Consider the following 15892-nt stretch of genomic DNA (forward strand, 5'->3'; position numbering starts at 1 on the left):
CACACAGCTTGTAAGTGTCAAGTGTCTGAGGCTGGTTTTGAACTCAGGTCCTCCTGAATCCAGGATTGGTGCTCTATCCACTGCGCCACCTAGCTGCCCCCTTTCATTTCTTGTAGTACAATAATATTCTATTACAGTCACATTCAGCCATTACCCAATTGATGGGCATCCCCATAATTTCCAATTCTTAGCCACCACAAAGAGTTGCTATAAATATTTTTGTACAAATAGGTCTTTTTCTCTCTTTTTATGTCTTTGGGATATAAACCTAGCAGTGGCATTGCTGGATAAAGGGTATGCACAGTTTTATAGCCCTTTGGGCATAGAACAAACACATTTTACAAACATATACATATAATCAAAATAAGGGATTAGAAAAAAAGTTTACTATGCAGCAAGTGAATCAAAAGCAGGAATTGCAATTAGTACTATCAGGTAAAGCAAAAACAAGCATTTAAAACATATAAAGAAATATACATTATTCTGAAAGAAACTATAGACACACCAATATCAGTATTTAACTTATATGCTCCAAATGCTTTAAACATCTAAGTTCATAAAAGAAACATTAACTGAGGTACAAAAAGACGCAGTAACACAGTAGTGTTATTTATCTAAAACCTCTCTAGGTTTTAGAGAAGTCTAATAGAAGGATAAACAAAAGAGAAAATATAGAACTAAACACATTGCTGCAGAAACTAGAGCTAAAGGACATATCTTCTAAATGGAACTGCTAAAGAATATATGTATTGCTCAGAGCTACATAGAACTTCTACAAAATTGCCCGTGTATTGGGACATAGAACTATTGCAAACAAATGTCAAGGTAGAAATCGTAACACAGCAAAAATAGTAATCAGTTTTTAGAACACAAACAAAACACACAGACCCAAATGGAATCCTAACAGGGAAATCTTAAATAATGAGTTTGTCAAAGAATAAATCATAAAAATAATACTTATGCAAAAGAAAATGATGAAACAGTATATCAAAATTACTGAGATGTAGCAAAAACAGTCCTTATGTGAAAAGGAAACAAAAATAACTAAAGGAACGACTGAATTTGAAAAACTCCTGATCCTGATGGATTCAAGGAAATGCTATCATAATTTTAAAGAATAATTAGTACCCATATTATACAAATTATTCACAGAAATTGAAAAAGAAAACACCCTACCACAATTCTTTTATGAGGCAAATATGGTCCTAACACCCAGATAAGGAAGGATAAAACACAGGAGAACTTTAGGCAAGTATCATTAATGAACAAAAACTTTTCAATAAAATCCTGTCAAACAGACTACAATTTATTATTATTATTATTATTATTATTATTTTGTGGGGCATTGAGGGTTAAGTGACTTGCCCAGGGTCACACAGCTAGTAAGTGTCTAGTGTTTGAGGCCAGATTTGAACTCAGGTCCTCCTGAATTCAGGGCTGGTGCTTTATCCACTGTGCCAACTAGCTGCCCCCCAGACTACAATTATTTATCCAAGACATCATTCATTATTGTCAAGTTGGATTAATACAGGGAATGCAAGGATGATTCAACATTAGGAAAATAATCAACATAATTGAGAACACTGAAAAATCAAAACCAATCCCAACCATATCTCTCAATACATATGGAAAACAATCTTTGACAAAATATAACATTCATTAATTGTACAAGCCCTAGAAGTATAGGCACGGAGGGACCTTTTTAGTGTGTGTGTCTGTGTCTATGTATATAGTATTTAAAAAAAAGTATCATATGTAATGGGGATACACTAGAACCTTTTCCAATAAATATAGGAAAAAAGCAAGGATGCCAACTATTATTTAATATAGTTCTGAAAATACTAGCCATAGCAGTAAGAGAAGAGGAAAAAAATGAAAGCTTAAAGATATGTAGAAGGAGATAAAACTATTACTCTTTGATATGATGGTTTAGTTAGAAAATCTTAGACATTTAACAAAGAGTTAATAAAAATATGATAGCGTCAGCAAAGTTGCATACTAAAAATTAAACACTCAAAAATCAACTTTTCTGTGTAATAATAGCAAAATCCAAGAAGCAGTAATAGAAATGAAAATCCCATTTTAACTAACTACAAAAATGCTTAAAGTGTCTAAGGATCAATCCTACCAAAGCACATAGAAGACTTGTTTAGCAATTACGAAATGCTCCTTAAAGAAATAAAGAACAACTTTAATAGGTGAAGGAAATCCTACCAAAGCACATAGAAGACTTGTTTAGCAATTACGAAATGCTCCTTAAAGAAATAAAGAACAACTTTAATAGGTGAAGGAAAAATATACAGTGTCCCTGGCTGGATTGTGCCAGCATAACAAAAATGACAATACTACTAAAGTTAATTTACAGTTTTAATGCTTTACCAAGCAAATTATCAGAGAGATACTTTGTAGAACTTAATAAAACTATAACAATTAATTTGGAAAAACAAAATTTAGAATATCTCTGGAAGTGAAAAATAGGGACAAAGGGGATAATTGTACTTGCAGAATTCAAACTATTTTAAGTAGTAGTTATTAAAACTATATGATATTGCTTACAAAATAGGAAGTAGATTAGTAGAACAGAATAGACAACAGAGAATCAAAAACAATGAAACAACTTCTAACCGCAAAACAAATTATTAGGGAAGAGCCCCCCTATTTGTTTAAAAAAAAAACTGCTGGGAAAACTAAAGCAGTATGATAAAAATTAGGCTTAGATTAACCCTTTATACTATATTCCACAATACAGTCTAAGTGGATAGGTGACTTTAATATTAAAGATGATTCTATTAAAAATTAGAAGAGAGGGGCAGCTAGGTGGGGCAGTGGATAGAGCACCGGCCCTGGAGTCAGGAGTACCTGAGTTCAAATCTGGCCTCAGACACATAACACTTACTAGCTGTGTGACCCTGGGCAAGTCACTTAACCCCAATTGCCTCACTTAAAAAAAAACCCAACAAATATACCTAGGAAGGGAAGCATTTCAGTGGTAAAAGATCTTTGTACCAAATTTCTATGAGAAGCATTTGTTATCCAAGATAGGTAAACAGTTAACAAATATATATATACATACACACACACGTATTCTACAGGAAACCTTTCTCAATTCTTAATTCTACTGCCTTCCCTCTGTTGATTATTTCTTATTATTTTTTAGTGTGTGTGTGTGTGTGTGTGTGTGTGTGTGTGTGTTTTGTTTGTACATAGTAGTTTGCTTGTTGTCTCCATCTTTACATTATGAGCTCCTCGAAAGCAGAGATTGGTCTTTTGCCTTTCTTTGTATCTTTAGCATTCAGCTCAGTGCCTGGCACACAATAGGCACTTAATAAATGTTTATTGCCTGACTGAATACAAAGAAGCACGGGAAGACCTGCTGGAAGTGATGCAGAGTGAAGTAAGCAAAACCAAAAAAAACCCAATGTGCATAGTGACTATGCCAATGTAAATGGAAAGAACATACTCAGTGAATGTTTCAGAATTATAAAGAACAAACATCTTGAAAAAAATATTGTAAGAAGCCGCTCTTACTTCCCCCCTTTGCAGAAGTGGGAAGTCTTTCAGTGTTGCACATCGCACATGTTTTCAGTCTTTTTCAGTGTATCTACCATTATGCTGATTTTGTCCTTTTTCTCTTTTTTTTGGTCTTTAATAAAATACCGTTTGTTAGATGAGATGACTCTCTGGGAGGGGGAGTGAAACAAGAAGAAGTAATTAATAAAAAGTCATTTCAAAAAGAGCTTTTTTTGTTTCTCTGTGTGCATATTGTGCCATTTTAATAGACTGCTAAGAACACTCACACACATACTATACACACACAGTCCAGAAGTTTACAAACCTATATAGAATCACTTCTTTTTTGTGTAAAAATTATTTTTTATAATTTATAGCTTGGAAAGAAACCTTTTGAGTGAGGTTTTCTATGAAAAGAGAAATGAATAATTTCACATGTCATTAAAGTTAACTGACTACTAATTTCTGTAAACTCTCTTGATGTTTGTCAGCTTTCCCCAAGAAGAGAATAATCGCTATTCTAACTTCTGGTTATTTCCTAATATTTTACCTAGGCAGAATCAAGACTGTTTTCATGTACTGGCCCTTGTTTTAAGAACACAGGTATGTTCATTTGAATATATTTATTTTGAAAGATAAATCTCATATAATAGGTGTTCATCAGGTCATTTTCTATTAATTAACTAATGAGTTTTATTAATTTTCTCTTTGAATGTTATTTTATATTTCATATAGGAAACCCCTTATGGTTCAGGGCTTTTAGTATTTGGGGTATTTGGATTTTTAGTCTTGTCAACCTCAAAAATAAATTAGCCTTCCCTCTAGTACTGCCTCCCTGTGTGCTGTGTGCTTATCATTCTACGTAGCCCACTGTTGCCTCTATGCTTTGTGTCCATCCTTTCCCTCTTCCCCATTACTCTTTTATCTTATTGCTCAGCACTTAAAAAAAAAAATCTATGGGATATCTAGGTAGAAATATCCAGTAAACATTTGGTTATGGGTTACTTCCTGTCAGTAGAGAGATTAGGGTTAGCTGCTTAGATTGGGAACCATCTGCTTTGAATTGTTCATTGAAACCATGGAGACTGACGAGATACTTCCTGGATAGAGCAGTGGTTCTTAACATGGAATCTAGGAGTTTGTGCTGGGGGTCCAAGAGCTTGGATGAGAGAAAGATTACATCTTCATTTCAGTTGGTTTCCTTTGTAATCTTTTTTATGCATTTGCAACAACTATTAAACCTAAATAGGGGTTCTGGAGGCAGATGAAGCACCAGCTTAGGAGGTTGAAGAGTGATTTGGACAGGTAGGAGAAAGGCAGTGCCAAGGAAGGTGATAATATCTAGGATATAGAAGGGGGTGATAACAGTTTCAGAAATTTGAGAGGTGTTAATAAGGATAAAGACTAAGAAATTAGTATAATATTTAGCAATTAAGAGATTCTAGTTGGTTTTGGATAAATTCAAGTTTCAATGGTCTTCCATTCTTTAAAAACAAATTTATTTAAGTCCTAAAATATAACTCATTACTTTTATTTTCTCACTTTCTGCTCACTTTGTCAACCCCTCGCAGTCTGGCATCTAATCCCACATGTCTACCAAAGTTGTCTTCTGCAAGATTTCTAATAATGATAATTCAATTGTTAAAATTTAAGTTAGAGGACCTGCGTTTGAACACGTGGGCAAATCTCTTTGGGCCTTCATTTCTTTATCTTTTTTTTTAATTATGAAAGTATTTTATTATTTTCTAGTTACATGTAGAAATAGTTTTCAACATTTGTTTTTATGAGATTACTAGTTTCAAATTTCTTTATCTTTAAAATGAAGAGATTGTAACCAGGTGATCTCTAAGGGCCCTTCTTTTTTTTTCTAGATCATGCATGTTGATGATTTTATTGTTTTTAAAACAGTTGACATGTGATAACAAATGTATGGCACATGCCTCACACAACTCTAGAGTTCCTTGCTAACCCAGATTCAGTGCTAGGTGTTTAGGGTAAACAAAATTATGCAAATATGGCTTGAGGACCCAACCAGCATATTCTCTACCTATATCCCAGGAACAATCAATGAAATGGCAAAACTATTAATTAGGATAGAGTAGCAAAGTAAATAACATGGGTATTTGAGTAACTGCATGGTTCTCTACCCCTGAATCCCATGCCCAGACCCCCACCTTGTTGCAAATTGGAGAGAGAACACTTCTCCATATGTAAGATTCTCACATGCTTACAGCACTGGCCTAGCTCCAATGTCTCTTGGGCTGCATCACTCAGCAACAAGCTGTGCTTCATTGCTACTCCACTTTCTCTGTCCAGCTGCCATCCTGCTGCTACTGCTGCTGCTGGTGTTTCTTTTTCCTCAAAGCAGTGTTGTCAGTCTTTTTTGATTCTCCAAATGCATAAGGCTAACCACATTGTCAGCTCTTTTGTGAGTCAGATCCTCAGCCATACGTGGCTGACAAACAAGAGCCCTTTCGGTGGTTATTGAAATTATTTTGTCAGTCATAATCCCCCCAACACACACATCTATGAATTGCCTGAAAGCTCCCCATGTCATTAGAAAGGGGTGAATATATTCCTTTCTACTCCAAATATGACTGATAGATATCTCCAAAGCCACATGAATGTCCTTGTAGTGATGTAGGAGGCAAAAAGGGGTTAATAGGAAAACCTAAGGCCCAAACTCTAATTCAGATATGAACTCTATTCAAGGGCCCTTCTAACTCTAAAGCTATCATCTTGTTTTTGTTTTTTGCCAGGAAATGATAGTTGAGTGACTTGCTCAGGGTCACACAGCTAGTAAGTGTCAAGTGTCTGAGGTTGAATTTGAACTCAGGTCTTTCTGAATCCAGGGCCGGTGCTTTATCCACTGTGCCACCTAGCTATCGTCTTGTGATAGTTTCACCAGACTGATGTTAGTTTTTCCATTTCTGGTAAACTCAGCTAGCATTGTATTATAATAGCTCAGGAATGCTCTCTAGTGGCAACAGAAGGTAATTTTAAAGCCAGTCAGTCAAGCATTTATTAAGTGCCAGCTGTGTTCCAGGCACTTTACTAAGCACCAAAGAAACAAAAAAGGGCAAAAGGTGGTTCTTAAGAGCTCATCCTCTTATGGAGGAGACAACTTGGCAAACATCTCTGGGTAAAGGAGAGAGAGACAGGATGAATTGGAGAAAATCAGCAGAGGGAAAGCATTAGCATAAAGGGAGATTGGAAAAGGCTTCTCAAAGAAGTTATAACTTTAGCTGAGACAGGAAGGAATACAGGGAAGTTAGAAGACTTGAAGGAAGAGAGTTCCAGGCATGGGGACAGCAAGTGAAAATTGAGAGATGGAGTGTCTAAATGGGAGGAAACAGCAAGGAGGCCAGAGTCATTGGATCACAAAGTACATGGTGGGGAAAGGGAGTTATAAGAAGACTGTAAGGAGATTGGAGGCAGGTTATGTAGGCCTTTAAATGCCAGAGGATTTTGTTCTAATCCTGTAAATGCCAGGGAGAAATTTATTAACTTTTATATTGTTATAGAGTTTGGAGGGATCTTGTTGTTCAGTTGTTTTTCAGGCACGTCTGACTCTTTGTTACCCTGTGCAGTTTTCTTGGCAAAGATACTAGAGTGGTTTGCCCTTTTCTTCTCCGTTTCATTTTATAGATGAAGAAACTGAGGCAAACAAATTAAGTGACATGTCTAGGTTTCCACAGCTAGTTAGTGTCTGAGGCCAGATTTGAACTCATGAAGATGAGTTTTCCTGACTCCAGGTCTAGTGCTCTGTCCACTGCACCACCTAGCTGCTTATTAAAGGGACCTTAGAAGTCCTCTGATGCAATCTTTTTGTTTTATAGATGATGAAACTGAGGACCAGAGAAGTTTGGTGACTTGCTAATTACTGTATCACACAGCTATTTATTGGTAAAGCTAATCTAAGGAATCATTGTACTTCACTGCATCTCTTCAATAAGCAATTATTGACAGTTTTTTTACCAACAAGACACTAAAGGAGGTATAAAGATGAATAAAACATGGCTTCTAACTTTAGGGGACTTATGAATTAATTTAGTAAGGTAGATAAAACTTAACTGTAATTTTTTAAATAAGATTTCAATTTCCAAATTTTTCACCCTCCCTCCCCTGTCCCCTTCCCAATACAGAAGGCAATCTGATACAGGTTCTATATGTATAATCACATTAAACATATTTCCACATTAGTCATGTTGTGAAAGAAGAATAAGAACGAAAGGGAAAAACCTCAAGAAGGAAAAAACAACAAAAAATCCCAACAAAGTGCATCTGCATTCAGATCTCACAGGTCTTTTTTCTGGATATGCAGAGCATTTTCCATCATGAGTCCTTTGGAATTGTCTTGGATCATTGTGTTGCTGAGAAGAGCTAAATGTACCACAGTTGATCATCACACAATAAATAACTATAATTTGAGGTAGAATTTGATAAATCTGTAATGTAGGTATGAGGAACTCTGAAATTTCAGAGATTCCATGAGCAACACTGGCATAGTAAAGAATTCAGATGCAGGTAGCTAACATACTAAACATATCTTACTTGCTTTGGTGCTTCCAAGAGTACAAGAATCACAGAGTATTCAGGGGGTCATGTTGGGAACCAGAGCCAGCCATCTACCTCTTGGCTTCTGATTTCACCCCAGAACCTTCTCCAGTGCTCTAGGAGGGCCATTTATGAGACCAGAAGTGGCCATCCCAATACCTGCTCCAGCACTTTAGACAAACATCCCCAGGACCAGATGTTGCCTGTCTGCCAGCTGGCTTCTATCCTTACTCCCAAAGACTTCTTCAGTCACCCCACATCACACAGTCACCTCCTAACCTCCCTATTGGACTCTCCAGAGTGTGACTTATGCCCGCTTCTGCCAGAAAGTGAGGCAGAATTCCTGGGGTTTCACAGGATTCATCATCACCTGTTATTGGGTTGGATCTTGAAGGAACACAGACTAATTGCCTTCCTCCTTCGTTGGACTTTTGCCAAACACTGGTATTCTACTTGGATTCATGCTTCAGTGGTCGGTCTGCTCCCATTCCCAGCAATTTTGAACCTCCAGCTTCCAATGTACAAACCCTGCTAACCATTCTCATTGCCTTTTCCTTCATTCCTATCCCTTTCAACCCTACCATCTGCATCAATGATCTATTCCATATCTGCCAACTTCCACTGTGTTTTCTGGAATGCCTTCTGCATAGCTACAAAACATTCGATTTGGCAATTAAGGAATCTTAGTAACTTTGGAGAGGGAACTTTCAATTGAATGATGAGATATGAAGTCAGATTACAGATAATTTAGAAATGAGAGGAGAGGAATTGGAGGCACCTAGTGTAGACAGTTTTCTCAAGGAATTTAGCCAAAGGGGAAGAGAAACAATGGATTATGACTAGTGGTGATGATTGTGGATCATGTGAAAGTTTTAAGAGTGGAGGGGATGGGGACATGTTTATGGTCAGCAGGGAAGGAGCCAATAGATAATGGAGAGATTGAAGTTTAGAGAGAATAGGGATAATAGTGAAGGCAGTGTGTTAGAGAAAATGGGAGAGGATGGGGCGAGAGGAGCTATCGTTTCATCACACACTGAGGTGAAGGAAGAAATGATGGGGGAGGGTGGCAGAGATGTTTGAATTATCTGAGATGAGGAGGAGGGGAAAAGTGGAAGCTCTTGGGAATGGTCTGAGGTTTTGTTTTGTTTTCCAAAGGAAGAAGAGAAATCCTTAGCTGAGAGGGTAGGGCAGAGATGCAGTGGGAGGCTTGAGGACAGATGAGAAGGTTTTGAACAGCTGCTGAGGAGAATGGGTTCATTTCAGTTAATGGGTAGGGTGGTGTGGTAACTAGAATGTTTGCTTTACTGTAGTGAGGGCCTAGTTGAGATTATGTAAAATAAATTTGTAGCAGATGCAGTCAGCATGGTTCCCCGATTTCCTATAGTTCCATTCTGCAGTGTGTGAATAAGCAGCAGAGAAGTTGGCTGATGGGAATCAGTCACAGGCATAATTTGGTGCTAGGGTAAGTGATTGAGAGTAGGGGATAATAGAGAGCTGAACTGGCTTACTAGATGGTTAAGATAGGGAAGGGAGGAGAGTGCCATGCAGCTAGTGAAGGAGTGATGGTGTGTGAAGGAACAGAGGAGTAAAAGGAAGGGAGATCTCAGGGAGGATGAAGAACATTGCTTAAAAATCATAAATGTGACAAAATAAAATTTCTTTGCAAGTATATGATTAGGAGTAAGGAAATTAAACATGGATTCTACAAACAAATAATTCCAACAGTGTTTTTAATGGGAGTCTGAGATATATGTATAGAATGTGTTAGAAGTATTATTTTCAAACTAAATATTATTTGTATAGATACTGTACACTCCATTGATTTGGATTAGCTTTTGAAAAAATACCTACATGCCTTGTGGCATTTCTATTTTTAGAAATATGCTGTCGATGTTTTGTTTTTGAAATTTATTTCTTTTCTAGTTGAACACCTATAAAAGTAAATGATTAGCCTGTTGGGGAATGGTAGTAAAAGATGACTAGAAACTAGTGTTTTTCCTCTCTTTCTTATCTTTTTTCTCCCAAATTTACATGTTTTATAATTTGGAAATTTCATGTGAGTTTAGTTTTTTTGTACAATCATTTTAATCTTTAAAAATATTGATGTATTTATAAAATATAAGAATGTATTGTCTCTTGTGATGGAGCAGGGAAGTCTATGCCTTGTCAGACATTTGGATAATTAGTCCAAGAGCTGTACTGGCCTAGAAATTTTGACCCTGTTAAGCAGCATATGTGTAACAGGTGGTCTAATCCATTTAGGCCCTGAGAATAAATTAGAGGTTTAAAATTTGGTTTGTACTGGTTAATAAAAGAACCTTTTTGTTATGTTCTTGGCAAGGTCATAAAAACCTCATTTTGTTCTAAATCAGGGTGATCCTCAGTGTTGTTTTTTTTCCTGACAGGAGCATATATATTACCTTTTAGACAAATATATGTTACTCCTTTAATAGTACATACTTAACTAAAATATTAAAATGTTCTAAAACATTCTAATGTCTTAAAATTATTTAGAAATGAAAGTAAATTTTTTTTTTGAGGGGAGAATGGAGTGGGAAATAACATAAGTGTACAGTCATACTTAATTTAGGCTGTACTGTGAGTTAACATCATATTTCAAATTGATTAATTTTTCAGGTAATTCAAGTTTATCCATTTTAACATTTCAAAGTTAAACAATTTTTATAAAATATATTACATAATTCCTTGTTTTCTTAAAAAATGATACTGAACATAATTTAATTTTCATACAAATCAGGGCTGTGATCATGAATATTTATTGTGATACTGTTCAATTCTGTATTTTTAGGATATCAACTTTAACTTATCCTGTTCTAAAAAGTCCCTTTCCCCTATCTTCATTTTACTTCTACTTTCTGCAAACTGGTAACTTAATAACCAAATTTGTTAAAAATTGTATGATAAATATCAGTAAGGAGAAAGAAAGCCCAAACTCCCATGTTTGGTGTAGGTTTCAGTGACTGCTACTTTAGGGAACTCAAACCTCGTTTCTTTCTGTATTTAAAGCTATGTTCTAGAGCAGCAGTTCCTGAACTTTTTGTTCTCAGGAGCCCTCTATACCCTTAAAAGTTATTGAGGACTCCCAAAGAGACCTTGTTTATATGGGTATTTAATATATTTGAAAGTAAAGCATCTTAGTGTTATTAAGAAAATAGTTTTGACCTCAAAGGGTCTTGGAGACCTCACTTTGAGAACTGCTGTTGGAGAATGTAGGACATTCTTTTGTAGTTTAAACTCAATTATCTGATATGATCAGGTTGTGCACATTCTGGTTAACACGGTTACTACATATATTACAATGTTATAAAATCTTAGCATTGAAAATGATCTTTCTTTGATGGTTCTGAATGACCTTGATGATCTTATGTTACTCAGGAAATAACAGTTATTGTATATTATATATATGCTATCTATTATTAATAAAAATTCTGATTAATACCATGTCAAGTTAACTAGCTTTTGTCACATACAGGTAGTAATGGGTAGAGTTTGTGTCAGTTCTGATTTTGCTATTTACCTGATATCGCTAATTTATTTTGACTTATTTGCTTTTAATGCATGATTCCAAGTTGATACCCAAAATGGTAGGACGGATTCATAGCCTCACCAACAGTTTATTTAGTGTCATCTAAAACGGAATGAGTTCCCATTTTGCATTATTCTTGCTAATTTGTAAGGTAAAGTTTCAGGGTTTCTTTGATTTGTACTTCTCTTAAAATTAGTGTTTTGGAGCATTTTTCATGTGGTCATTTATCGTTTTATTTGGAAAACCATTCTTTTGAAAACTGTTCATATCCTTTGACAACATATCACTTGGGGAATGCCTCTTGGTGTTACACATGTGTGTCTGTGTATTTTGAACATCAGATTTACCAGTGATATTTCTTTTCTTTTTTTTTTTCTTTTTTCTTTTCTTTATGGTTTTTTTTGTGTGTGTGTGTGTGTGTGTGTGTGTGTGTGTGTGTGTGTGTGTGTGTGTGTGTGAAGCAGTTGAGGTTAAGTGACTTGCCCAGGGTCACACAGCTAGTAAGTGTTAAGTGTCTGAGGCTGGATTTGAACTCAGGTCCTCCTGACTCCAGGGCTGGTGCTCTATCCACTGCATCACCTAGCTGCCCCTACCAGTAATATTTGATGCAAATATTTCTCCCCACTAGTTTCTCTTCAGTTTTCATTTGTTTTGTTGTGCAAAAACTTTTTAATTATATGTAATCAAAATTGTTTCTCTTGGCTTTCATGAACACTTCTATCCCTTGTTTGGTTATGAATTCCTCCCCTACCTGTGAAAGGCACCTCTTGCCAATCTCTTGATTTTTAAAAGTTTTAAAAGTTTTTTCATTTTTTCTTTCATTTAAATTTTCTTTTTAAAAATATAAATATTTTATTATTTCCAGTTACATTTAGAGGTAGTTTTCAACATTTTTTTTTATAAGATTTCTAGTTTCAAATTTTTCTCCCTTTCCCCCCTCCCTACCTCCTAGCCAAGACAGCAAGTAATCTGATATAGGTTATATATATACAATCACATTAAACATATTTCTGCATTAGTCATGTTATAACAGAAGAATCAGAGCAAAAAGGAAAAACCTCAAAAAAGAAAAACAACAACAACAACAAAACCCAATAGAAATAATATCATTTGCTCTGCATCTAGATTCCACAGTTCTTTTTTTTCCCCCTGGATTTGGAGAGCCTTTTCCATCATGAATCCTTTGGATCTATCTTGGATCATTGTATTGCTGAGAAGAGTCAAGTCTATCACAGTTGATCAACACATAATGTTGATGATACTGTGTACAATGTTCTGGTTCTGCTCATCTCACTCATCATCAGTTCATGCAAGTCCTTCCAGGTTTCTCTGAAATTCACCTGCTCATCATTTCTTTTGATTTTTTTTTAATGATGTGGCCCTTTATTTCAAATAACAAGCATTTATTAAGCACCTACTATATTCTAGGACTGTACTGGGTGAAATTAAAACAATCCTTGCCCTCAAGGAACTTACATTCTATTAGGGGAGCCAACACATATGCATAAGTAAGAATACATTAAGACATATACAAAATAGACATAAGAAAGGTGCTAGCAGACGAAGGGACCAGGAAAGGCCTTCTGTAGAAGGTTGTTTCAGCTGAATCTTAAAAGCTGCTGGAGACCACAAGAAGTACAGATAAGGAGGAAGAGCATGGGTGTATGGCTAGTGCAAAGGTCCGGAGATGAGAGATGGAGCATCATATGTATTTAGATTCATCTCTAATTGGAGCTTTAAAAAAAAAAAAAACCACTTTTCCCATTTGGAGCTTATTGTGACATGATTTAAGTTTCTGTTCTAAACCTAAATTCTGCCCAAATTGTTCTTTGGTTTTTAAAGCATTTTATGTTAAACAAGGAGTTTCCCCCCACAGTATATTCTTGTTTTTAATATAACACTTGATTTCTGTTTTTATTGCTTCTGTAGTTATTTTTTATTAATAAACATTTTTATTTAAAGTTTTGAATTCCAAATTCTATCCCTTCCTTTCCTCCCTGAGGCAATAAGCAATCAGATAAAGGTTATACATGTGCAATTATGTAAAATATTACCACATTAATCATTTTGTATTAGAAAACTTGAAATAAAATTAAAAAAAAATGAAAGAATGAAAGTGAAAAATAGCATGCTTCAGTCTGTGTTAAATCAGTATCAGTTCTTTCTTTGGAGGTGGATAGTATGCTTTATCAGTAGTCCTTTGGAATTGTCTTGGATCATTGTATTCCTGAAACTAGTTAAGTTATTCAAAGTTCTTCATCAAACAGTATTGCTGTCACTGCGTACAACGTTCTCCTGGTTCTGCTCACTTCATTATACATCAGTTCATACAAGTCTTTCCAGGCCTTTTTGAAATCATCCTGTTTGTCATTTCTTCTACCACAGTAATACTCCATCACAATCACATACCACAGCTTGTTCAGCCATTCCCCAATTGATGGGCATTCCTTTGATTTCCAATTCTTAGCCACCACAAAAAGAGCTGCTATAAATAATTTTGTACAAATAGGTCTTTTTCTCTTTTTTGGGTATGTCTTTGGGATATAAATCTAGTGGTGGTATTGCTGAATCAAAGGGTATACACAGTTTTATAGCTTTTGGGGCATAGTTCCAAATTGCTTTCCAGAATGGTTGGATAAAACACAATCCCCCCACAGTGGATTAGTGTCCCAATTTTCCCATATCCCCTCCAACATCCAATATTTTCCTTTTTTGTTATATTTGTCACTCTGATAGGTGTGAGCTGATACCTCAGAGTTGTTTTAATTTGCATTTCTCTGATTAATAGTGATTTAGAGGGCAGCTAGATGGTGCAGTGGATAGAGCACCAGCCCTGGAGTCAGGAGTACCTGAGTTCAAATCCGGCCTCAGACACTTAACACTTACTAGCTGTGTGACCCTGGGCAAGTCACTTAACCCCAATTGCTTCACTTAAAAAAAAAAAGTAGTGATTTAGAGCATTTTTTCATATGATTATGGGTACCTTTGATTTCTTTGTCTGAAAACTGCCTGTTTATATCCTTTGACCATTTATCAATTGAGGAATGACTTGTGTTTTTATAAATTTGACTCAATTCTCTATATATTTGAGAAATGAGGCCTTTTATTGCTTGTAGTTCTTACTTATCTAGTCTGTAACCCAGATAAAATTTTTTTCAAATCAAAGAACTCAGTGAAAGTTAAAGGAATATAGTGTTCTTACCAAGTTCTGCCCCAAAGGTTATGGAATACCAATTCAAATTAACATTTGAATATCTCTTTAATGTTACTTTTATTTAGAAGAATTATACTCTATTGTGCTAAATCAAGACAATGTGCAAAAAATCAATTCTTATAGAAGTTTAAGTTAAGGATCTGAAATGTTTTAAAGAATTTAAATTCTGTTTGGAAACTTTTTCCCCTGCAGAAATATTATTAAATGTTTCCCTTTTGGATATGGTGCATTTGCTTGATTTTGGTTTTCACTGTTGTCTTTTACAATATCATTTCACAGTCTCTGAATCCATTTAGGTAAAGCTAGGTGTTTTACTATCCAAAGATTTTTTTTAAAATAAGCCCCTAGTGTTCATTTAAAAATGTGTTTCTTCTCTATCCTAGTTTCTAATTAAAGTTGTGCCATCTTGAAAGCAGTGTGATACAAGCTGCCAAGTAGTGATTGGGAGTAGAAAAGGGTCTACATTTTGAGACCATCTGTGTGAAGTGCTTTGTTTGAAACTGACAAGAGGTCATGGCAGATGGTGAGGTCATGAAATCTGGCTTTTTGAGCTGGACAAAAAGTGTTCATGAAGCTGGAAGAAGAAACCCAACTGTTTTTACTGGTGTTAAAGCTTGGTGAGCTGGGTTTTAGCCTTGACAAAGCATTCTGCATCAGTGCACATGACTTTGTTTCATCTTTCAGAAATTGCTAGTGCCACTCAAAATGGTGAACTCTTAAATACTGGATTTCATGTATACTTTTACTGTTCAACATTTTAAAGGGTTAAAGGCCATGTAAATTTTGTCTTCAAAGACACTGTAAAAATACAAATCTACTAGTTTTGAAGATTTGTTTTATACTTAAACAATTATATATTCTACTTAGGTTGGTATTTTAAGATAATGTAAGCAGTTACTGAAAAAAAAAACCCAATAGGTTATATTTCTTTTTTTTTTCTTTCTTTTTTTTTTTTAGGTTGTATTTCTGTAACTGTTTTCATTTAGAAGAAAAATTTGTTCTGTTAGGAAAGAAAGTGCCACCTAAAAATCCTTCCAGATTTTCTGTTGTGGAGTTAGAGGTTA

The 15892-nt window shown here is 35.4% G+C and overlaps 1 protein-coding gene across 6 annotated transcripts in view; it reads left to right on the forward strand.

The window, feature by feature from the left end:
• Nucleotides 1-15892, forward strand: part of TFDP2 (transcription factor Dp-2) — a 170096-nt gene that overhangs the window by 9730 nt on the left and 144474 nt on the right. For 4 of the 6 annotated variants that reach the window (XM_043995454.1, XM_043995455.1, XM_043995456.1 and 1 more), the window contains exon 2: nt 4065-4113. The exons of the other annotated variants lie outside the window; for them this stretch is intronic. In XM_043995454.1, the coding sequence (XP_043851389.1) occupies nt 4065-4113 (49 nt within the window). The remainder of the gene's footprint in view (nt 1-4064; nt 4114-15892) is intronic. 6 annotated transcript variants of the gene reach the window in all.

Source organism: Dromiciops gliroides, chromosome 3, assembly GCF_019393635.1.
Source record: "Dromiciops gliroides isolate mDroGli1 chromosome 3, mDroGli1.pri, whole genome shotgun sequence".
Lineage (NCBI taxonomy): Eukaryota > Metazoa > Chordata > Mammalia > Microbiotheria > Microbiotheriidae > Dromiciops > Dromiciops gliroides.